The sequence below is a fragment of the Nycticebus coucang genome, chromosome 3 (assembly GCF_027406575.1).
Source record: "Nycticebus coucang isolate mNycCou1 chromosome 3, mNycCou1.pri, whole genome shotgun sequence".
Lineage (NCBI taxonomy): Eukaryota > Metazoa > Chordata > Mammalia > Primates > Lorisidae > Nycticebus > Nycticebus coucang.
Window position 1 is genome coordinate 78584502 of NC_069782.1, and position 24268 is coordinate 78608769.

The following is a 24268-nucleotide window of genomic DNA, read 5'->3' on the forward strand; positions in this document are numbered from 1 at the left end:
ACGACAAAAAACTTAATCCAAAGAAGATAGGAAAAGAGGAAATGGACAGATGAGACCCACAGAAAACAAGACAGACTTACACCTAAGTCTACCAATTGTCAAATGGTATAAATAAAGCTTGCCAGATTGGATAAAAAAGCCAGACCCAACTATATGCCTGAAAAAACATGCACTTAAAATACAAAGACACAAGTAAGTTAAAGGATGGAAAAGGATACATCGTATTGACAATAATCTGAATAAAGCTGGAGTGACTATAGCAAAGATTTTAGAACAAAAACTAGTGTTATTAGAGATAAAGAAGGTCATTTCCTAATGATAAAGAGGTCATTTCTTTAAAGGGACATAACAGGTTCAGTGCCCGTAGCACAGTGGTTAAGGCGCCAGCCACATACATCGAGGCTGGCGAGTTTGAACCCAGCCCGGGCCAGCTAAACAATGACAACTGCAACAAAAAATAACTGGGCACTGTGGCGAGCGCCTGTAGTCTTAGCTACTTAGGAGGCGGAGGCAAGAGAATCGTTTAAGCCCAAGAGTTTGAGGTTGCTGTGAGTTAGTTGTGATACCACGGCACTCTACGGAGGATAACATAGTGAGACTCTGTCTCCAAATAAAAGACATAACAATCCTAAACATTTATGCTTCTAATAACAGAGCTTCAAACTACATTTTGAAAATTGATAGAAATACAAGGAGAAGATAGACACACCTACAATTATAGGTTGAGATTTCAATAAACCTCTGTCAATAACTGATGGACCAAGTATAAAAATAGGTAAGGATATCGGAGGTTTGAACAAAACTATCAACGAACTAAATTGAATGGGCTTTTACAGAACTCCCTACTCGACTACAGCAGAATAATTTTCTTAGTGTACACAGGATAGTTACCAAGATAGACCATATCTGGGCCAAAAACAACTTTTAATGGCTTGAAAGCATTCAAGTCACACAACATAGGTTCTCTAACCTTAATGAAATTAAATTAGGAATCAATAACAAAAATCTCTGGAAAATCCCCCCAAATTTAGAAGCTGCCACACTTCTATATAATCCACAGGTCAAAGAAGACACCCAGTGGGAAATTAGAAGTGAGTTAAATTGAACTGAGTTAAAATGAGAACACGACAGGGTGGCGCCTATGGCTCAGAGGAGTAGGGCACCAGCCCCGTATGCCAGAGGTGGTGGGTTCAAATCCAGCTCCGGCCAAAAACTGCAAAAAAAAAAAAAAAAAAAAAAAAGAGAACATAACATACCAAACTTTTGGAATGCCTCTAGAGCAGGACTTAGGAGGGTGAGTACAGCACTAAACACTGTGGGAAACTTTTAGGGAAAGAAAGGAACAAATCAAACCCAAAATCAGCAGAGGAAAAGAAATAATAAAGATCAGAGTGGAAGTCAGTTAAATACAAGTTGGCAAACCACAGCATGTGGACTGTGGACCTGTTTTGTAAAGAAACACAACCATTTCCTTCCATTCATTACTGTCTATGGCTGCTCTTGCAGTATGAAAGCAGAGTGGGGTAGTTGTGACCTAAAATCCCCAAATATTTACTCTCTAGCCCTTCAAAAAAGTTTCCTAACCAGGAAAAAAAAAAAAAAATAGACAACATCAGAAAAAATAAAAAGCCTCTAGCAAGACTGCTCTGTGAAAAAAGAGAGAAGGCAAAAATTACTAATGTCAGTAGTGAGACAGGTGATATAACTAGACGTAATTTACACATTAAAAAGATAATAAAGGAGTATTGTGAACAACTTTCTGCGAATCCCTTCAATAACTTATGTGAAATGGACAAATTCCTTGAACGACACAAACTAGTACAGTTCCCGCAAGAAGGAGGTGTACATATTAAAAATATTAAATTTGTTATTATAAACCACAAAGAAAACTGTAAGCCTAAGTGGCTGCACTAGTAAATCCTCCCAAATATTTAAGGAAGAAAAATAGCAATTCTATTCAAACTTCCAAAAAGTTGATAAATTAAAATACTTAACAGCTTATTCTGTGAGTCCAGCTTTACACTGATACCAAAATCAGAAGTTATAGGAAAAGAAAACTGCAGGCCAATATCCCTCATGAATATACATAAAAAATTCTTTAAAAAATTTTAGCAAATCAGAGCAACAATACATAAAAAAAAGATCATTACCAAGTGGGATTCATCCCATGAATACAAGTCTGGTTTCATATTTGAAAATCCATTAATATACTTCATCATATTAACTCTCTAAAAAATTATTTCATCATTATAATAAATGTAGAAAAGACATCAGGCAAAATCTAACATCCAATCCTGCTTAAAAAACTCAGCAGCCAACTAGTTTTCCACTAAGGTACCAAGAACATACACTGGCAAAAGACATCCTTTCAATAAATGGTGCTGGGAAAACTAGATATGTATATGCAGAAGAATGAAACTAGACCCTTCCATCTCACCATAAATAAAACTCAACTCAAAATAGATTAAAGATTTAAATATAAAACTACTAGAAGAAAACATTGGGGAAACACTGTAGGATGTAGACCAAGGGTTAATGGCTATCACTCCAAAAGCGTGGGCATCAAAAACAAAAAGAGACAAATGGGACTATATTAAATTTAAAAACTTTTCTATAGCAAAAGAACCAACACAGTGAAGAGACAACCTGTTGGACAGGGGAAAATATTTGTAACCTAGGGCAGCACCTGTGGCTCAGTGAGTAGGGCACTGACCCCATATACCAAGGGTGACGGGTTCAAACCCAGCCCTGGCCAAACTGCAACAAAAAATAGCCAGGCGTTGTGGTGGGCACCTGTAGTCCCAGCTACTTGGGAGGTTGAGGCAAGAGAATCACCTAAGCCCGAGAGCTGGAGGTTGCTGTGAGCTGTGATGCCACAGTGCTCTACCGAGGGTGACAAAGTGAGACTCTGTCTCTTAAAAAAAAAAAATTCTGTAAACTATTCATCTGACAAGGGACTAATATCCAGAATGTACAAGGAACTCCAACAACTCAACAGCAAAATAAACAATCCCATTAAAAAGTAGACAAAGGATTTGAATAGTCATTACTCAAAAGAAGACATCAAAATAGCCAACAGATATATGAAAAAATGTTCAGTATCACTAATCATCAAGGAAATGCAAATCAAACCCACAATTATATATCTTACCCCAGTTAGAATGGCTATTATCAAAAAGACAAAAAAAAAAAAAATTAACAGATGCTAGCAAGGATGCAGAAAAAAGGGAAGTCTTAAAAATTGCTGGTGGGAATGTAAACTGGTATAGTCACTATGAATACAATGTAAAGATTTCTCAAAAAACTAAAAATAATACGGTAGTTCTACTATGTTCTACTATGATCCAGCAATCCCACTATTGGGTATTTATTAAAGAAAGGAAATCACTATGTCAAAGGAATACCTTTACTCCTTAGTTTACTGCAGCGCTATTCATAATAGCAAAGATACAGGATCATCCAACAGATAAATGGATAAAGGATTTGTGGTATATATACACAATGGAATATTATTTGGGCATAAAAAAGAATGAAGTCATTTGCAACAATGTGGGGGATGGAACTGGAGGTCATTACGTGTGTTAAGTAAAATAAGCTGGACATAGAAAGCCAAATATCATATATTCTCACTCATACATGGGAGCTAATAAAAAGGTTGGGCTTTTGGAGGCAGAGAGTAGAACGAGGGTTACCAGAAGCTGAGAAGGATAGGAGAAGGGGAAATGAGGAGAGGCTTGTTAATAGGCACCTACAGTTAGATAAAAGGAATAAGTCCTTTTTTTTGAGACAGAGTCTCACTTTCTTGCCCTGGTAGAGTGCCATAGTGGTTACTTTAGGACAAGCAAGTAACCACAACATACTGCCATGGTGTCACAGCTCACAGCAACCTCAAACTCTTAGGCTCAAGCGATTCTCTTGCCTCAGCCTCCCAAGTTGTTGGGTCAACATGTGCCCACCACAATGCCCGGCTATTTTTAGAGACGAGATCTCGCTCTGGCTCAGGTTGATCTCAAACCTGTGAGTTCAGGCAATCCCACCTGCCTTGGCCTCCCAGAATGCTAGGATTATGGGCATGAGCCACATAAGTCCTAATTTTTGATAGCAGAGTAGAGTGACTGTAGTTAATAGTAACGTATTGTATATTTCAGAATGGTTAGAAGAGAAGACTTGAAAATGTTCCCAACACATTGAAATGATAAATACTCAAAGTGATGGATATCTTAAATACCCTGAGTAGATCATTACACATCCTATGCATGTAACAAAAAATCACATGTATCCCATAAATATGCACAAATATTATATACTTTTTAAAACTCTCAGCAAATTGGGAACATAAAAGAACCTTCCTCAATCTGATAAGGGATATCTACAAAAACCTTACAGCAGATACACTTAGTGGTGAAAAACGGAATGCCTTTGCCCTAAGATCAGGAACAGGACAAGGATGTCCCCTCTCAACTCTTCTATTCAGCATTGTATTTAAGGCTCTGGTCAGTGCCATTAGACAAGAAAAAAGAAATAAAAGGTACCCAGATTGGAAAGGAGGAAGTAAAACCGTCTTTGTTTGCAGATAGCTTGGTCGCTTATGGAGGGGCACTGGTATGTTTGAGGAGAAAGGACAGACTTTTCAACAAATGGTGCTGGCACAGCCATATGCAGAAGAATGAATTTCACTTGTACTCTGTACAAAACTTAACCATAGATAGAACCGCATGTAAACCCTAAAACCATGAAACTCCTAAAAGAAAACCCAGGAGAAAACCTTTATGTCTTGGATTAAGCAATAATTTCTTAGATACAGCACTGGAAGCACACTCAATAAAAGAAAAAAGATTGAAACGGGACTTTGCAAAGTCTTTTGCAAAAACTTTTGCTCTTGGAAATATACTGTTAATAGAATGAATAAAAAGACGTGGACTAGGAGAAATCCTTGCAAAGCATATATCCGTTAAAGACTTTGTGTCTAGAATATATCAAGAACTCTCAAAGCGTAATGGAAAATAAACAGCCCATTTAAAAAATGGACAAAATTAGAACAGAAGTTTCACCCAAGAAGTTACACAGATGACAATCAAATATGTAAAAAGATGTTCAACATTATCAGTCATCTGAGAAATGCAAACACAATGCTATATCCCCACACACCTATGAGAATGGTTAAAAATAGAAGAGCGCTGACGATGAGGGGAGGAACTTTAATCTCTACGCTGCTGGTAGGAATGCAAAATGGTGCAATCACTTTGAAAAACGGTTTGTGGCTGTTTCCTAAAAAGTTATACCCATATAAAAATGTACATAAACAAATATGCATACATACATAAATGCCTAAAAAGTTAGACATACGGGCTCAGAGAACATGGGGCAGGACCCTGGGCAGCGGCACAGCTGGGCATGAGGGTATCTGCTAATCTCTGGGCAGGACAGATCCAGTTTTTGTGGTTCCCTGAAGCTTGGGTAGTCTGCTTTAGGGAAAACAATTTAAAAATGAGGAATTCGAGATCAAGTATGAAAGTGAGTATTTAGGACAAGCAAGTAACCACAACATATTGCCAGAACTTGTGGATCCCATCTTCCGAGTGGTCTTACGATGCCCTTCTACAAATGCTTATGCAGAAAAGATTCCTGATGGCATCTGGTGTCTCCTCCCCACCTAGGACACTCACCCCTTTCAGCTGTCGTAGGCCAAGTGGTGTGCAGAGCCGCTGTCCCCGAGGCTGGGTGGCAGCCTTAGGGGCTGTGTCCAAGCGAGCAGGGCTCGTCTGTGTGGTGAGGAGTTCCAGAAGGCATCTCAGGGCCTTGAACAGTTCTCCACCGTCCTGAGCTCTGGACCCCCCCGCCCAGCCCCTGGGCATGGCGCCGTCAGGGAGGATGAGGATGCTACCCATGCTCCATGTTCCAGCCCTCAGAGCAGCCTCCTTGGTTTCCTCCATTCTCAGCTGAGGGGTGGCAGGAGGGAGCATGGGCTAAGTAGCCCAGAGCCCAGACCTTGAATCCCTGGCTCCACCCCTCACTAGCTGTTCGAGTATAGGCAGGTTACTTACTCTGGGCCTTGGTTTCCTCACCTGTAAAATGTAGATGTTAACAGTATGTCCCTCGGAGAGTCATTGTGAAGATTAAAGATCAAAGGCAGGTGTGTGTCAGCTTTGCTCACTAGGAGAGGTGGCGGCACCAAGCTGTCACTCAGTAAGCACTGCTCCTGTCTGGTCCCTGTCCTAGGTGGCGGGCTCCAGCGAGGTGCCTGGACCTTACCCTGCTCCCTGCCTGCCCTCCCACACTCCAGGAACACAGGTCTCTGGGACTCACATCCCACCAGCAGATGATCCTGAATTCAGTCTGAGGCTATGAGACTTTAGGCAAGTAACAGTGATATTTATGATTTCAGACTACCCAAGCTTCTATCCTGCCCAGAGATTAGCAGATACCCTCATCATAATATAACAGTGATATATTATGGATTTGGAGGTGCAGAGCATAATGATAAGCTTGTTCTGGAAAATTCCCTAAATTACCCATCAAGTTCAATATAAATGATTTTATGTACATCCCAAAGATTAATTTACTTACACTCAAGTGAAAACTTGAGAATTGGTAAAACTACCGTAGAGGAAGTCAGTTCATAAACAGCTGTCAGAGTTTTCCTGTCCTTCAGCCCTTGGACATGGACTCAGTGTCTAGTTGTGAGTAGGAACATGTGAGGACTCCACGGCGCTGTGCTTCATCCTGGCTTAACAACCAGCCTCTGTCACACTGATGCACACAGATGTTGGTCTTACCTTCAGGAAAGCGCAGGAGGCCGTTGTGTCAGAGCCAAAGTCAAAAGCACATGGTGTGACATTGAAGTGTGCACTTGAGGTGGGCAAAGCTGATTTAAAACCACACTTCAATACTCTGGGGTACTGAACTTATCTGAGCTGATCTTAAAATGTGCATGTGTTTTTCTGATAGTTCCCTGGGATACTTTGAATGATTCTATTTTGATAATGGAAAAAGTAACAAATGAGAGGAAGGGAGAAAAGAAAAGCCTGTGGGAGGTGGAAAAGGGCTGGGCTGGGAGGTCTTGACAGCACCCCCACCCCCTGGGAGTAATGCAGCCAGGCGGGGCTGGAGCCTGCACAGGGACCCTGTGGTAAACCTGTGTCTCCCTGTCTTTCAGGTGGTGCCGGGGAGCGGGAGAAGGTGCCGGCCAACCCAGAGGCGCTCCTGCTCATGGCCAGCTCCCAGCGTGACATGGAGGACTGGGTGCAGGCCATCCGCCGGGTCATCTGGGCCCCACTTGGCGGAGGTACTACCCGTAGCTCGCGTGCCCACCCCGTAGAACCCTTGCCTCCAGGTAATCATGGCCCCTCTCGCCTGGGACTTGCTGCTGCGTCCTGTGCTGCTTCTGGCAAGCTGGTCCTTCTGCCGCCAGCCCTCAAGAGTCACCCCTCCCACCAGTGCACTGACCATGGCCTGGCAGGAGAAGTCAGGCCCACTTTGCAAAAGCATGTCCTCCTCTCGCCAGAGGCCTGGGGCTCATGCTGCTGGATGTGAGGTGGGTGTGAGGGCGTCTGTTCAGACAGGGGCATATCAGATATTTAGGCCTTGCTGCAGCCATACGGGGACAATGCCCTGGCCCCCAAACCCACTTGTATCCCTAATCTGAAAAGCAACAGTTGCTATTTACTCACTTCCTCCTTTATTCAAAAATATTTACTGGGTGCCTAAAATGTACAGGGTCTGTTCCAGCCATGAGAGATTCAGTGGTAAACAAATGCCCCCTGCCTTCACCCTCCCCGCATCTTCATCTCTGTGGGAGAGAGACAGTAGATAAGTACATGTAATGGTCAGGGTGAGAAATCCAAAGAGGCAAAGTAACTCTCAGTGGGAGGACAGAGGGGATATTGTTGGGTGGAGTGGCCCAGAGACGTAATGAAATGACTAGGGCAGCCAGGGGCACACTGGGAAAAGCATCCCAGCAGAGGGACTGGCCAGTGCAAAGGCCCTGAGGTAGGATTGAACTAGAGGAACATGAGGCATATCAGGAAGGCCAGTGGGTCTGAGGGAGTAAAGATGGGGAGAGCAGGAGGACCTGGGTAAGAGAGGAGACTTCCTGGGCCATGGGGCCATGGCAGAGATTTCAGATTTTGTTCTAAATGCAGTGGGACGCCAGGAGGGCTCTAAGCAGGAGATGCACAGGACCTGATTTAAGATTTACAAAAAGAGCTTTCTGGCCACAGCATGAGGGAAAGGCCACAGAGGACCCTCAGTGTGCACACCAGGCTGGGATGGTCACGGGGAAAGGCCACAGAGGACCAGCAGTGTGCACACCAGGCTGGGATGGTCATGGGGAAGTCCTGTGGGCCAGGAGTGGTGCTGAGTGGTCAGCTGCAGAATCATTTTAAAAATGGGCTGCCAGGTTTTGTCCATGGTCTGGACAGGGGGTACGAAAGGAAGAGAAGAGTCTCCCAGCCATACAGTTGCTGTTTCTGTAGGCTGGTGCCCGGATGAAGTTATCATGAAGAGAGCTTTTATAATGGGATCACCATGCTGCAGGGGTCAGTGGGGACACCAGGAGCCTGAATGCTGGCTGGGCTCTGACGGCACAGCTGTGGATGTCCTCTTTCTCCCTATGGTGTTTGGCGCACAGTCCAGGCAAGAGCAGACCCTCACATTCAGAGCCCATCTCCTGGCCTCAAGGCTCTTTGGCCAAGCCTCTTCCTTCACTCCTCACCTCACCATCTCTCCTCTCTGTGCTGTGGCTGCTTGACCACCTTTCATTGAAATCCCAGATCTCCTGCACAGAAGAGGCAATATAATGTTGAAAGGTATTCTCCTGAGCTTCATAAATGGTATCACACTGTCAATCACAGCCTCCCCGACCTCTTGTGATTGCAGCACATTTGACCTTCAGCCTAAGCTTAGCGGGCTAGGCAGACCTGAACCCACACAGGGATTTCTGCTGCCTTCCGAGGGCTTCCTTTGGTGCCTGGTTGTTGAATGTGAACTGGTGGAACAGAATGGAGCCCAAAGGCTGAATTGTATGGAGCTGGACTCTGATTCATGACAGATGGTATCTTTGAGCACCAGAGAAAGGAAAAACGTCATTGTTATGATCTTAGAGTAGTGAAAGATTTTGCAAATGAGTTATGAAAAACTCCTAATCTACTAGGGAAAGATTGATAAATGCATCGTACAACACAAAATGAGCACCTTTTCTTTAAAAAGTAGATTAAGAGAATGAAAAGACAAGCTATCCATTGGGGGGAGGTGTTTGCAGTGAGTACTCCCATCAGACAACTCACTCAATGAGGCAAAGATAGACAAGCCAGCAGAAACTTAGGCAAGAGATTTGAACTTCCCCAAGAAAGTAATCCTCATAACTGATGGACATAGGCAATGAGCTCAGCCTCATCGGTCATCGGGGAAATGCAAGTTAAGCCACAACATGCTACTTCTCCACACCCACCAGGATGACTAAGTGAAAAAGACAGATGGTTTCAAGTGATGATGAAGACAGAGCTACAGAAACTTGCACGTATTGCTGGGGAAATTGTGTGGCACTATCTGTCGAAGTTGATGCTGTGCACACCTGTGTCCCAGCAATTCCATATGAGACATGTTGCAAGTACAAAAGTGTGCACAGGTACGCGGGAGACTTGGACACATCAGGTGTTCATAGCCTGACACTGCCCTCAGTGCCCAGCAACCAGATAGTGGATGAATAACCGTGATTCAATCCTGTAGTGAGAAGCCCCAAATACTGCACTTCCCCTAACCACATGTGTGAATGTTAAAAACAATGTGGGACTACAGAAACAAACAAACACAAAAAACCATCCTGTACAATTCTGTTTATATGAAGTCAAAATACAGGACAGAAGTAAACTATTATTTATGGATAGATAGCAGAAAAAAAATAAGGAAGAGCAAAGAAAAGAATGCCTTAAAAGTCAGGATGGCAGGGAAGAGGGAAGAGGCATAAGGTTTCTGGAATGTTCTCCAGCTTGACTTGGATAGTAGTGACGCAGGTGTTCCTTCCACAATAAACGTGCTCATCTGTACGTTTATGTGTTGCATACTTTTCTGAATGCGGGTATAGTTTTACTATGTAAAGATAAAAAATAATAAAGAAGAGAAAGTAGGCAGCTTGCCCAAGACAACACAGCCAGCTGGAGCAGAGCTGAGAAACGGAGGTGGACGTTCTGACTCTAAAGGTTGTGCTTTGTCCTGGCCCATCCAAGAGCAGCACCAGGACGTGCACCCAGTGGGCCTGGATCTGCTGGCCACACGTCCAGCCCCCTCTCTGCCTGTTCAGAATGGGGAAACCCTCAGCAGAATTGCACATGGAACCCAGACCCACCCCTCCCCAGGCCCGGTGTTTAGCCGCCTTCCCGGCCTGTGTGCTAAAGAACTACGAGCATTAGAACAGAACTGCCATCAAAGGTGCTTATCTCCTTTCTACCAGATGTAGAGCGGAAACGCAGAAATCCCAGGAGTTAGCAGTGCTGGACGTGTCTGGGCAAGCATGGCGCTTGCAGGTGGGCTTAGTCAGCCCCTGAAGGTTTCCTGGCAGAGCTGTTATTAGCCGGGGTCCACTGGAAAGGAGGCTTAGAGGATCAGTCCTTCTCTCGCTGTTTCATAGGGAAGCCAGAGAGCCCTCCACAGTGTGCTCGTTCTGCAGCGGGCAGTGTGCCTGCTGCTGATGGGGAAGCCCGGCCTTCTCCACGGGAGGACAGGGCCAGGGTGGTGGTCAGGGGAGCCTGTCACTGCTGATGGCCCAGGTGGGGGAGGGGGGGTCACATTCATTCTGTCACTTGTTCAGCCAGTCTGTCACAGATCCTGGGACTGGAGAGATAACGGGGAGCAGGACAGTCAAGACCCCTGCCCTTGTGAGCTCATGGGCCAGTAGAGACGCAGGTGACCATGATGCTGAGTGAGCCCACTGTAAGTGAGATGGTGGTGGGCGAGGCAGAGACAGAGGCAGCAGGGAGGGCAAGCAGGAGTGACTAGAGTCTGAGTTTGGTGACTTTCAAGTAAAGGACATGAAAGGGTGGATCACAGCACAGGCAGAGGCAGGCAGTCGGTCGGAAGAACAGCAAGGATGTCAGTGTGACTCAAGTAAAGCCACCAAAGAGGAGGGGAGAAGAGTGGCCAGAGAGGGAGGGGGGCCTTGTTATCATGGTGGGGGGCCTCATGGTTTGGACAGAGAAATGACGGAGCCTGACCCAGGTCCTACCCGGCTCCCTCTGTTGCCAAAAGAGGGTGAGGAGGGGAGGGCGGCCAGTTACCAGCTCCTTACACAATAGTGTAGGTGCAAGTGAGGTCAGCCTGGCCCCAAAGGTGGTGGTGATGAAAAGTCGTTGAATCCTTGACTTATTCTGAAGGTAGAGTCAATGGTATTCCCTAGCTGGGATGGACGAGAAGTATAAGAGGATGAATGAGAGAAGGTGAGGGCAATTCCAGGGTGTTTCGATCTAAGCAACTGAAAGGATGGATTAATCATTAACTATAGCATTTACTAGCAAGACCATAAGAAGTGCAATTGTTTAAAAGGAAGATCTTAGTCTGAGATGCATATTAAATATTTAAGTTTAGGTGTAAAGTGGGTAGGTAGGTATTTATCTGGGGGGGGGTATTGTTTTTTGTTTGGTTTGTTTTGTTTTTTGAGAAACAGTCTCATTTTATCATCTGGTAGACACCATGGCATTACAGCTCACAGCAACCTCACACTCTTGAGCTCAAGCAATCCTGTTGCCTTAGACTCCTTAGGAGCTGGGACTATAGGTGCCTACCACAATGCCTGGCTAGTTTTTCTATTTCTAGTAGAGTCTGGGTCTCTTGCTGGCTGGTCTCAAATTTCTGAGCTCAAGTGATCTACCTGCCTTGGCCTCCCAGAGTGTTAGGATTACAGGTGGGAGCCAGGCGCCTGGCCAGTAGGTAAGCATTTGAATCTAGAGGTCAGAGGAGAGGACTAGGCTGGAGAGGGAATTTGGGGAGCCACTGGCACATAGATGGGGTTTGAAGCCATGAAGCTGGATGAGATACCAGGAGTGAGTAGGGGGACAGCAGAGGGGCTGGCAAGGACAGCCCTGAGAGGAAGGGGAACCAGGAGCCAGGGATCTCATTGTTGGGGGCCCAAATCAAGAGAAGCAGCAGCAGCAGCAGCGAGTGCTGCTGGTAGATCAACCAGAGGGTGACTCAAGTTGAGCACGTACATTGCTGAATCAAGAGAGAGTGGCTTTGGTAGAGTGCTGGGGTGCTGCCTGGTGAGAGTGGGCATGAGAGAGGATAACAGGAGGAAGGTGGAGTATGAGAACAGCCCACTCTTCCAAGAAGTTAGCTGTAAAGGGAAAGAGAAATGGGACAGCAGCTGGAGAGGAGAGTCAGGGAAAGAGGTAGTTTGTTTATTTTTTAGGTTGGAAGACCAAACCGCCTTGCAAAAGATTGATGATACGGGAGGGAGAGAGCATTATTCCTGGAACACCAATATCTTTTTAGATACAGATGCAAAAATCATCACAGAATGCCAACACAGTGAATCCAAAGAATTATACACTATGATCAAATGAGATGCATCCCAAGAATGCAAGGGTGAAATAACATCTGAAAATCAATGAGTGTGCTATACCAAGAAAGGACAAAAACACATAATCATCTTAGGCTCAGTGAAAGCATTTGATAAAATCCAGCACCATTTAATGATAAAAACGTTCCAAAAAACTAAGACTGGAAGGGAACTTAACCTGATAAAGGCGATCTACAAAAGCCCCACAGATAATATCATACTTGATAGAGGAAGACCGGATGCTTTTCTTCCAAGATCAGGAACAAGACAAGGATTCTTGCCTTTATCTCTTCTAATCTGCATTGTACTGGAGGTTCTAGCCAAGGCAAGATAATGGAGGAAACAAAACACAGCCAGATTGGAAAGGAAGATGTTTAAGTATCTCTATTTGCAGATGATATGGTTGTGTACATCAAAAAATCCTAAGAAATCTGCTAAAAAACTATTGAAGCTAAGAACAAATTCAGTAAGTTTGCAGGTTATAAAGTCAATACATACAAATCAATTGTCTAGGTGTACAGTCACCATAAGCAAACAGAAATGAAATTAAGAAAATTTCATTTACAAAAGCATCCAAGAGAATAAAATACTTTAGGCATAAATTTAACAAAAGAAGGGCAATAGTTATACTCTGAAAATAACAAAGCATTGTTGAAAGAAATGGAAAGATCTAAATAAGTGGAAAGACATCTCATGTTCATGGATCAGAGGACTTGATGTTATTCCAAGCTGATGTCTTAACTTCCATGCCTAGTTCAGGGAAAGTGGCCCCAGGAGGACACAGGGGGCAACACTTCCTTGCCAGCTGTTTTTGAGAAGAGAGAGAAGGGAGACAAGAGTCATGGTGTCCCCAGGGATGCCTGGGCATCTGGAAGATGGTTGAACTTGTGCCATCCTTGCCTGGCTCTCTGGAGAGATTTGCAAGCCCCTCAAAGCCTGGAGTTTCTATGCATGGGAAGGGATTTTGCCAGACCCATAGAATTAAGGTGTGAGAGGAGGCAGAGTGAAGCTCTGGCACCAGGTTTAGGTCTGGGTGTGAGCTGCCTCTGTCACCAGTTTGCTAAGTGACCCTGGGCACACCTCCTCCCTCTGTGTACCTCTGAGTCCTTGTTTGCAAAATGGGAAGAATAATGTCTTTTTGTAGGATTGTGGTAAGAATTAAAAGAGAAAATTGGCATACCATGCTCAGCCCTCTCTCAGAACTAAGTAGTCCTTATTCAGTAAATGCTTACTGAGTATCTGTCACATGGAGGCAGAGGACACAGCAGAGATGAACAGAGTGTTCACTGTACAGTTCAGTGGCATTCAGCACATTACATTGTTGTTGCAATCATCACCCGCATCCATCTCCAGAACTTTCATCTTTCCAAACTGAAACTCTGTACCCATTAAATGGTAACTCCCTATTCCTTCCTTCCTCCAGCCCTAGGCAACTACCATTCTACTTTCTGTCTTTATGGATTTGACTGCTCTAAGTACCAAACATTATCCTTTTCTGACTGGGTTATTTCACTTTGTCTAATGTCCTCAAGTCTCATCCATACTGTAGCATGTGCCAGAATTTCCTTCCATTTTAAGGCCAGATAATTTGACACTTCATTTCATTTATCCGTCCTGCTACTCAGGGACGCTTAGGTTGCTTCCCAGTTTTAGCTATTATGAATAATGCTGCTGTGACGATGAGTGTGCAGATGTCTCTTAGAGTCCCTGCTTTTACTTCTTCAGGAGTGGGGTTGCTAGATCTCTGATAATTCTAGGTTTAATTTTTTGAGGACTCTGTATGCCATTGTCCTCAGTGATCGCCCTGTTTTATATCCCCACTGGCAGTGTACAGTGCTCCAGTTTCTACACATCTTTGAGTAGAACTTTTTGTTTTCTGTTTTTGTCTTTATGATAGCATCCTAATGGATGTGAAGTGGCGTCTCATTGTTTAGACGAAGTGTTGCAAGAGGTGGGAGAGTGAGCTGGCAGGACATCCAGTGGAAGTGTGCCACAGGGAGGTCACACATTAGGCATGAGCAGGAGACATCTGATGTGATCTAGAGCCAGAGCAGAGGCAGGTGGCCTGGAGGGAGTGATGGTGGGGGCTGAGGGGAACCAGAACGAAGAGGCCTCCTGGGCCCCTGTCCGGACCCTGGCGGTTACTCTTAAGTGAGACAGGGAGAGGGGCATTGGAGGGCTTTGAGTTGAGGCTATTTGATCTGATACATAGTTTGAGGACTCCCTCTGACTTCTCACCATCAAGGGGCAAGGGGAAGATGGCAACATATTTGCAATAATCTAGACAAGAGAGCCCCTGCTCTCAATGTGGTGGGGTGGTGAAAGTGACCAGATTCCAAATCTGTTTTGTAAGGAGGACCCATAAGCTCTCCAGGTATGGGTGTGAGGAGGAAGCAGTGAAGGCTGACTCCAGAGTGTCTGGCTGGACAGCTGGAGGATGGAGCTGTCAGACCCATAAGCTCTTCAGGGTATGGGTGTGAGGAGGGAGCAAGGAAGGCTGACTCCAGGGTGTCTGGCTGGGCAGCTGGAGAATGGAGCTTTCATGAACTCAGAGGGGAAGACGCAGCACAGGGCAGGTTTGTGGCAAGACCATAGCTCTGTTTGAACACGTTCAAGTCTGAGGTGTCTTTGAGTCATTAAAGCAGTGGAGATGCTGAGGGGACAGATGGAGAGGAGTGTGGGGGCCTGGGAGTTAGTGCTCAGTAACTAGTAGTGTGGGAAGTATTCCATCTACAGGCCCCTGGGACCACCAAGCACACACAGCCTAGAAGCTGTTGGTCCTAGCCTTCCCGGTGGCCGACAGAGCAACAGTTCTGGAGCAAGGAGCCCAGCTGGAGCCCTGCCCAGAGTGACCACAAAGGGCACAAGGGGCCAGGCAGCAGGCCTGGGGTGGTCATTGAACCCAAGTCTGCCCTGGCCTGACAGTATGTGGCTCTCACGGGCCTCTGAAGACTTGACTTTGACCCATAGGAGCTAAGTCTCCTGCCCTTGTGAGGGGAAGGAAAAGAGGACATACACAGTTCTCTGAGGCCACTTGACATGGAGAAAAACCCAACTTTGGGACAACTTGTGGGACTTTAAGCAACCATGTTTGGTGGTCGGCAGTAGTCACCATTTGGTGGAATGATGTTTCCAAACAGAAGCCTTGGAGGCACAACCAGATTCAGAGTGAAAGGTCACTGGGCCCAGGCCAGGCTGGAGGTGGGGAAGCCTGAGGTCCTAATGGACCACTTCTTCCCAGCACTGCTTGGTCCTTCTCTCTACCAGGACATTCAAGACAGAGTCTCATCTCCAGTTCCTGTGAATGTCAGCCTGCTTGTGGCCTTTCTTGGCCCTTCCAGAAATGGAGAGAAAGACCTGTTGCTGGCCTGGGCTGGGCTTCAGGTCACTAAGCCACAAAGGGGGCATTTGAGCCCAATTCGGATGCTCCTAACTATTCTAGTGGGCCCTGAGGGTGCACAAGCCTAGGTGGAGGAGGAGATGTTCCCATATAGAGGGGAGGTGTGGCCTCTTCTGGCTGTAGGGAATGGTTCACACCACCCTTGGACCTCCTTCCCTGCAGCCTTCAAGGCTACCCACCTATAAGAGCCCCAGAAGCCTAAGAGCTTATATCCCCAAAGAGGGGAAATGACCTCCAACTACAGCCCCTGCTGATGGGACAGCCATGGAGGCTAGAGGCTGACTATGGCTATTTACCAGGAGAACAAAGGCCAGAGCAGCTGCCTTATCTTGGGAGGGCCTAGCAAGGCAGCCAGGGTGATTTACAGAGGGCTGCTCACCATGGCTTCCTGCAAAGTTTAGGACACTTCAGCTGCCTTGCTGGTTCAGCTGCCTTGCTGCCTTCCTTGTTCCGTCCCAGCAGCAGTGATGAGAACTGCCTGTCAGTGTGGCCAGCCTGGCTTCAGTTTGTGCTAAATAGATACAGCTCAGACCACAGGGTCAGAAAAGAGTTTGCCCCAGTTAGCACCAAGAAAGGGACAAACCCCTAGTGACCCCAGGGTTTCCCATGCTGTGCTCTGAGTCCCTAATGAGCCTGATAATAGTCCTGTGCATTCAGTCCCCTTATCCTCCCCTTTCAGATGAGGAGATGGCGTCAGAAAGGCTCAAGTGATGTGGCTGGGTCACAGTGTAAGTGGGAAGCTGGTGACCTAACTTAGGTCTGCTGGAGCCTAGAGCCCCGGTGCCAGATGCGTGGTCCAGAGACACCAGAAGGTCCTATGGTTGAGATCTCTGGCTTTCAGCTTGTTCTAGGCAGCTTTGGAGGACTTCAGCTGATGCTACTCTTAGACAAAGGGAGGGAGCTCACAATTACCATGAAATACTGTTGCCCTAATCCAGAGGGGCAGGCCCAGAGAGGTTCAGCAACTTGCCTAACAGCACACAGTGGGACTGGGAGCAGGGGCAGCTCACCTTGAGGGCAAGCCTGTCCATGGATGCTATTGTTAAATAGGTCTCACAGCATGCCCTCTTATCTTAATGGGGGGGAGCATAGTTAAGATTGAGAGCAGAGGCAGTCCCTAAGGTCCTGGACCCCAACCCCTGCCCAGGGCTTGCTGGACACACAAAGCACAGAGATAAGAGTCATCCAGGCTAAAAAAGTCAGCTGTCACCAGGTTGCATGGGTGAGATGACTGACCCTCAGGTTCTCAGCTCCCCAGCCCTGCCCCAGGGCCTTTTCATCACTACACCCATACACCCATCCCCAGCAGGCCCTGTGGCTAAAAACCACCCCAAGGTGGAGCAAGTACAGCAGTGCCAATCAGAGCTTTCTCAATGGGCACAGCTCCAGATTCCATCTGTCTGGGCAGCCTGGGTGGGGCCAAGGGTATAGACTGGCAGTTCTAATAACTGACCACACAGGTGGGGAAACTGAGACTTGGAAGAGAGAAAGCAAGTCAGAGGCAGAGCCTTCCTGCCCTGCTGGGGGAGTTCCACCTGTACCTAGAGTGAGTAGGTGCCTCTACTGAGCCCTTGCTCCCTTCTCTTTAGTGTGGACAGGGCTGCTTAGACCTAGTGAGTCCCTGCGCCATGGAGACACCCAAACCTGCTGCTGGTGGATTTAGGGTAGACGTTCCTTGGCTTATGGTGCCCTGGCAATGTGAACTGCCCTCCCTTCCCAGAGTTCAGTCACATTTACCTGAACTCTGGGAAGGGAGAAAACTGAGTGCTGCCTACACACACTCAGTGTCGAGTCCAGGACTGGACAGCCTCACTGGCCTGGGGCACAAAATTTAAGGGGGCAGCAAAAAACTTAGCAATCAAGAGAAATCATTTATTGTAATATTTTTAAAATGAGGCTGGGTGCAGGGGGTCACCCCTGTAATCTAAGCACTCTGGGAGTCTGAGGTGAGTGGATTTCTTGAGCTCAGGAGTTTGAGACCCGTTTAAGCAAGAGCAAGCCCCCTATTCCTGCTAACAAAACAAAACAGAAAAACTAGCTGGAGATGGTAGTGCAGCTACTTGAAAGGCTGAAGCAAAAGGATTGCTTGAACCCAGGAATTTGAGGCTGCTGTGAGCTACAACGATACCATGGCACTCTACCCAGGGTGACAGAGACTCGGCCTCAAAAAAAAAAAAAAAAAAAAAATATATATATATATATATATATATACACACACACATATATACTCACACTCATAAATATATATATACACCCATTTTTAAATGAAAATTGATGCAAAAAATCTATTATATTACGTTCCTATTGCTGCTCCAACAAATTGCCACAAATTTAGCAGCTTAAAACAACACAAAGTTATTCTTTTCCAGTTGTAGAGATAAGAAGTCAGAATCAAGTCTTTAGGGCTGAAATCAAGGTGTCCACAGGGCTAGTCTCTTCTGAAGGTCCCTGGCAGAGCCTGGTCCTTGCCTCTCTCACCTTAGGGGATGCAGCACCGTCTCTTCATTCTCTGTTTCTGCCCTCACCTCACCTCTGCCTTCTTCCTCTAAGGACCCTTATGATTACATTGGCTCACCTAGATAATCCAGAAAAACCTCTCCAGCCACCATCATGTCCACCAAGTCCCTTTTACAGTATAAGATAACATAGTCACAGGTTCCCGGGATTAGGATGGAGATATCTTGGGGAGAAGGCATTATTCAGCTGACCACATTCCTGATAAAATATGCAAATCTGAAATGAAGACAGGGTGTGTGTATAAGATTAGGGTGAGGGTGTGAGACCCTCAAGATCTGTGCAAGTGCAGGGCTGATTGTCTTTCTTCAAATTTTGATATTTTATTTATCATGGACTTTTGGCCTTAATTTATATTTTTAACATATTGCAGTAAAATATTTATCTTGGTTACTGAGGTTTGGGGTACCCCTTTGCACATGTGGTGAGGGCTGCTCTGGCCTCACCCTTCCCCAGGTTCTGCTTAGAATGAGCAAGAGGTGTGACCTGGCCTTGTATCCCCAGCTTGAAGATGGACCCCCCCAACCTGCTTCCAGCCGCAGTCTCCCCTCCCTTACAGACTTCTGTCCTGGGACTTCCAAACCCGTTTCTGGTGGCACCTAGCCCCCAGCATTGCCTCTCTGTCCACCTGGCCCATGGTATGCTGTGCCCCCCTTCCCCAGGTCCTCATGCTTGGAAGTATGGGACTGTGGTCTCTCTTTCCAATCCTACCTGGAAAAGAATGCAAGCTTTGCAAAAAGCCAATTTAGGTTTGAATAAAGATCCATCACTTACCATAGGTATGACCTTAGGCAAATCATATAACCCAATGGGGCTGTAAATACTTAACTTCTCAGGGCTGCTCAAGGAAATACTGTATGTCAAGTCCAAATCATCCTCCCTGGCACTAGAGTGCTGCCTAGGCAGGGCAGAGGTCAGGAGGGCCTGAGGCCCAGAGCCCCGACTGGGAAGCTAGCAGTCTAGCTTTAGACTCTGGCTCAGCGCGCTGCTGGCCAGATCCAGTTAGCTACCCCTCCTGGACCAACACTGCCCCACCCGGAGCCCCTGCCTTGCAGGCTGAGGGCTGGCTGAGTGGACGCTCCGCTGAATGGACGGTCCTGGGCAAAGATGAAGAGATTCCTGAGGTGCCTAATTGGGGGGAAGGAGGTCAGAAGTTTGAAACGGAGCCATTGCACGGGTTGACTTCGGGCGTGGCGTCCCAGGCACTCACAAATCCCGGGCCCTCCCTCGCCCCCGGGTCCGGGCCCGGGGCGGCGCTGGCCGGGGCGGGCGGGCGGCGGGCAAGACGCTACCTGCGCGCGTGCCGGGCATTCCAGCCGCCGCCGCGCCGCCGCGCCCGGGCGCGCCATGGGCCTGATGCCGGCCGCGCGGGCCTTCTCCCGGTGCCGCGCCTGCCCGCGGCCGCCCTGCCGCCTGCCCGCCTGCTGCGCGCCCGCCGCCCCAGGTAGGGGCAGAACAGGGCGCGGGCGCCCCCGGGCCCAGCCGGAGAGGCGCTCGAACCCGGGAACCGCGCGGCAGGCGAGGAGAGCGCCGCGCATGCATCTTGCTGTGCTCGGCGGGGAGTCGGGGAGTTTGGGGTGTTCCGGCCAGCGCCGGCGGGGCCGTTCCCAGGGGACGCGGGGCGTGGGACGTCTCTGAGGGAAGAGGCAGAGGCCGCGCGCTACCTCTTCTCTCCTGGACGCTGAGTTTGGAAGGAGGCAGAGGCTTGCAGAGGAGCCCTCCCCACCCCCGCTACCGGGGGCGAGCCCCAGGCTGGGTCCCAGACACTCACTGGGCCACTGGAAGATCGCCGAGCCAGTGCCGGCACGGGGCCAGCCACCCCCAGGAGGAGAGTATCACTTCTACCCTGGGGCCTGAATGGTATGGGCAGCAGCCCCCATCCCCACTGAGGTGCTCCTACCGGCCTGGAGGGAAGGGAGACAGGGAATCCTTTTTAGTAGGGGTGGCCAGGATGGAATCTGCAGGCGTACAGCCCTGGGGCGGTCCCTGGGCTCTCTAGTACCCAGAACAGAAGCTGGAAGTGACAGAAGGTAGGTCACCCAGGACCTGGATGGACAGAGGGTGGGAAGATGCATGGAACATGGTGGGTGTCCGGGGACAAGGGACTGGGATGAGGAAAGGCTGGAGCCAAGAGGGAAACTGTGAAATTACCCAGTTTGAGAATTTCCAGAGAGAATTTTGCATTTTCCTCCTTGTGTCTTTTCTTGGACTGTGACTTTGCCAAAAGCAGGGAGTATGGTTAGAGCAGACTTGTGGCTCAGCTCAGGGCTCAGCTCCAGGAGGGAATCCCAGGGCCTCCCTATCCTGCTGGGGCCCAGGGGCGGGACTCCGGCAGACAGAGCCAGGATCCCAGTGGACCCTCCAGGGTCAGGAGAAAGTCCTGTTTACTCAGCACCTGCTTCCATATGCCTAGTGTGGTGCCACCTCCAGGACTGAGAAGTGGCTGAGACCAGCTCAGAGAAGTTGAGGATGGTGTGCAGGGTCACTGAGGACGGGAATCTGGGCCAGCTGACTGGGGTTCCCAGGAGAGGGAGTGAGGGATGTCTTTGCCAGGGAGCTGCTGGCAGGGAAGGAGGCCTGGCAGCAAGTTCACCAAGGGGAGAGGCAGCCTCTGGCAGTTTCCTCTCTGGTGACAAAGCCCATGCTCTCTGAAGAGCGTGGGCTGTGACCTCGAGGAACCCACATGCTGACTGGGTTTCCAGGGAGTTGACAAAGCTATTGGAACTGGTTCTTGGCAAGGCTCCTCTCTCTGACATGCGCTGGGAGGGTTGCAGCGTGGCGGGGCCAGGCCCTGCCAGGCTCTACTGGAAAGACCCTGGCCAGGGGAATGGTGGGCAGGGCCCCTGGGAGGGAAGCCAAGCCCTGAAAGCTCCTTCTGGGAGGCTGAGCCAGAAGGAGGACTCCCCACAGGGCTCTTCATAGGGCTCCCCTCTAAGGTTGGGGGAGGGGTAGCTCACACCTGAAGGCAGCACAAGCTTCCACCCAGGCTCCAGTGGCTGTGCTGGGAATGTGGGGTTAGTCTCAGGCCTTGGCAATGCCAGGGCCTAGGGACAGTCTAGTGGTCTTCATAGCAGCCCCTACAGATGAGTGGATCATCCCATTTTCTAGCTGGAAAGACTGAAGCCCAGGAAAGGGGCCATTCTGGCTCCTCACTGGTTTAGCCGGGATGTGTACCCAGACCAGTGCAGACTCAGATTCTTTGTCTCCATAGCTTTTGGCCTTGAACACCTCCTGCCTGCCTATGCCCTCTTCCCCACCCCTGCCCGTCCCCTATGCCAGGCAGAAGCTCAACAGTTAGAGGACCTCTGAGTGTCTGAGGGACATGTGGTGGGGTCAGTACTCACTGTGGCCCCTGGGCCTTTCCAGGGAAGAGAGCTGCTGTGCTCCCAACCATGCTCCCTCAACCCCACCTGCAACCTCCCCCCATCACCACTACCTTTTGCTCATTTTTAAACCTTAGTTCCAATATTACCTTCTCCCTGAAATCTCCCCTCTTTAGAAGTGTCCCCAGCCCTGTGGTCTTTTGTTTCCTCGCTCTCCCACCCCTGTTTTAGGGGCAGTGCCAGTGGTCAGGAAGGCTTCCTGGGGAAGGCAGTGATGTGTTAGGGTTGGGAGCTATGGGCCAGGTGCTGTGTGACAGCTGGGATGGCCCAGGGCTGGTGGATGGAGGAGGGGCTGGGCCTCGCCTACCAAGTTTAGGTTTTATCTTGAGTGTAGGCAGCAGAGGGTTTCAAACAGAGGAGGCGTGGGGGATTCTATGTTTACAGCCCTCAGGGCAACTCTAAAGTTCCCCCTGACCTAGGCAGGGCCCTTCCCAGTGTAGGAGTGGTGGAGATATGGATGGACAGATGGATGGTAGGTGTACTGGGGACAGGAGATAGGAAAGCAGGAAGGGCTGGAGCCAAGAGGAGGCTGGATGGCATTACCCAAGCTTTGTGGGTCTCTAGAGAGAACTTGGGAATTCTTTTCCTCACTGTGTCTCTTCCCCAGCTGTGGCCTTCAGTCCCCTGTGTGCTGAGGGTAGGGAGCTGAGTGCAGGGATCAGGGATGGAAGATGGCCCTGTGTCCCCCCTTCATGCCAATGTGGGCTGGGCATTAGAGAGATGACCCCTGGCAGGCAAGGGACTCAGCAGAGAGGAGCATCTTGTGATAATGTCAGGGCTATGACAGAGAGAGCGAGCTCTGAGGGGAGGGGAGGGACAGTTCAGGTAGGAGAGACATCTGAGCTGTTTCCAAGGGCTAATGAGAAATTTGCACAGTCTTGAAGAGAAAGAGGCCCTGCATGCACAGGCCTGGAGCATGGACACAGATACTGTCTTGACACTTAGGCAGTAGGTCAGGCTGAAGGGAATTTACGTGTGCACGTGTTTGTGTATGCACGCACGCAAGTACTAAGGGGAGTAGGAAGCAGGCTCCTCCCTGCTTGGGACCCTCTGCCCATGGGCACTCCCCCCTACTCTCCTGCCCTGTGTCCTTTGCTTGGTCATTCACGATCTTAGTGGGCACGTCTGGTCACAACAGTCCTGGCTTCCCATGTCTACCTGCTGAGGGTAAGGACCCCTTCCCCACTTATCCTGACCCCAGAGGTCAGAGCAGAAGGGGAATGAATAGCCGGCCAAGCCTGCTGGGTGGAGTGTGTGGGCACTGTGAAGAACGGCAGTGTGCGTGCTCTCTGGGGGCACAGAGGCCACTGAGCCCACCAGTGTTTCCTTCTGTTCCCTCCAGCCTGGTGCCACCATATCTGTGGGCTCTTTGATAGAAGCTGGAATCCAAATTTCTTGGTTTTAAATAACTAATTTAAAAATGTCTCAAACATTATAAGAGCTAAACAGGCACATCTGTGGACCCTTGTGGCCTGTCATGGAGTGTGGGTTGTTGAGCCCCAATTAAGATGAAAGGGAGCTGGGGCTCAGTGTCCCCAGACCAGGTGGAAAGGCCAGGATGCTGTGAGTGGTGGGCCTTGCAGACTAGCTTCTCAGAGCTGCTCCAGGTGGTTAGCAGGCCCATCTCATGGTAGCTTTACCCCCGGGCTCGAGGCTGTTGACTGGCCTGATGGGCCTTTCCCCGTGGGCAGAGGTGGTGGGGTTTGTCCGTGGAGTCCAGGCAGGCAGCAGCCTTCCCCTTTGTCAGTGCTGCAAGCTCTGTGCCTCTGCCTGCTGCCCAAATGCCCTGCATCCTGGGGAACTGCTGGGGAGGAAAGACGAGAGGAACAGGGGACAAGACTGGGCGGCCGATGCCTCCCTTAGGTGTCTATACACCAGCATGGTGTGGCCTAGAGCATTCTGCAGGCCTGGAGCCAGACTGCCTCGGTTTACCTTGACCCTGTCGTGTGCTGGTTGAGTTTGGGCATATTCTTAACCCGCTCTGTTCTCAGTTTGTTCATCTGAGAAGTTAAGATGAGGATGATGATGAAAATAATCATCCCTAGGTTAGCAAGCTGTGTAGGATTAAATATGCTGACATACAGCGTGCACAGAGCAGCACCTGGCGCCGGGGCAGCCAGAGCACCATATGCAGCACCTTTAGCACGGCCTCCTCACACTCACACACACCCGATGTGTGCATCCCCATGCACACACGTTCACAAACACCTGCACACACAAGCCCACACCTACATGCACGCACTTACAGGTGCACACACGATTCTCCCTAAAGCATTGACAGCATCTACGAGGTGCAGCTCACACGGGTGTGTTTTCTTGAAGGGAGGAGGCTTCATCCCCCCAAGTTCTATACACTTGTCTTTGGGTGAGAAGGAGCATTTACTGGTCCAGCCCTGTGCCAGGTACTATATCAGAGACTCACGG

The 24268-nt window shown here is 48.6% G+C and overlaps 1 protein-coding gene across 9 annotated transcripts in view; it reads left to right on the forward strand.

Annotated features, from left to right (window-relative positions):
• ARHGAP22 (Rho GTPase activating protein 22) overlaps positions 1-24268 on the forward strand; it is a 232792-nt gene that overhangs the window by 195809 nt on the left and 12715 nt on the right. For 4 of the 9 annotated variants that reach the window (XM_053585378.1, XM_053585379.1, XM_053585384.1 and 1 more), the window contains one exon: positions 7157-7285. The exons of 1 other annotated variant lie outside the window; for it this stretch is intronic. In XM_053585378.1, the coding sequence (XP_053441353.1) occupies positions 7157-7285 (129 nt within the window). Of the gene's footprint in view, positions 1-7156; positions 7334-19794; positions 19906-24268 lie in introns of those variants that run through there. 4 more of the 9 variants (XM_053585377.1, XM_053585383.1, XM_053585381.1 and 1 more) reach the window with 2 other exon arrangements.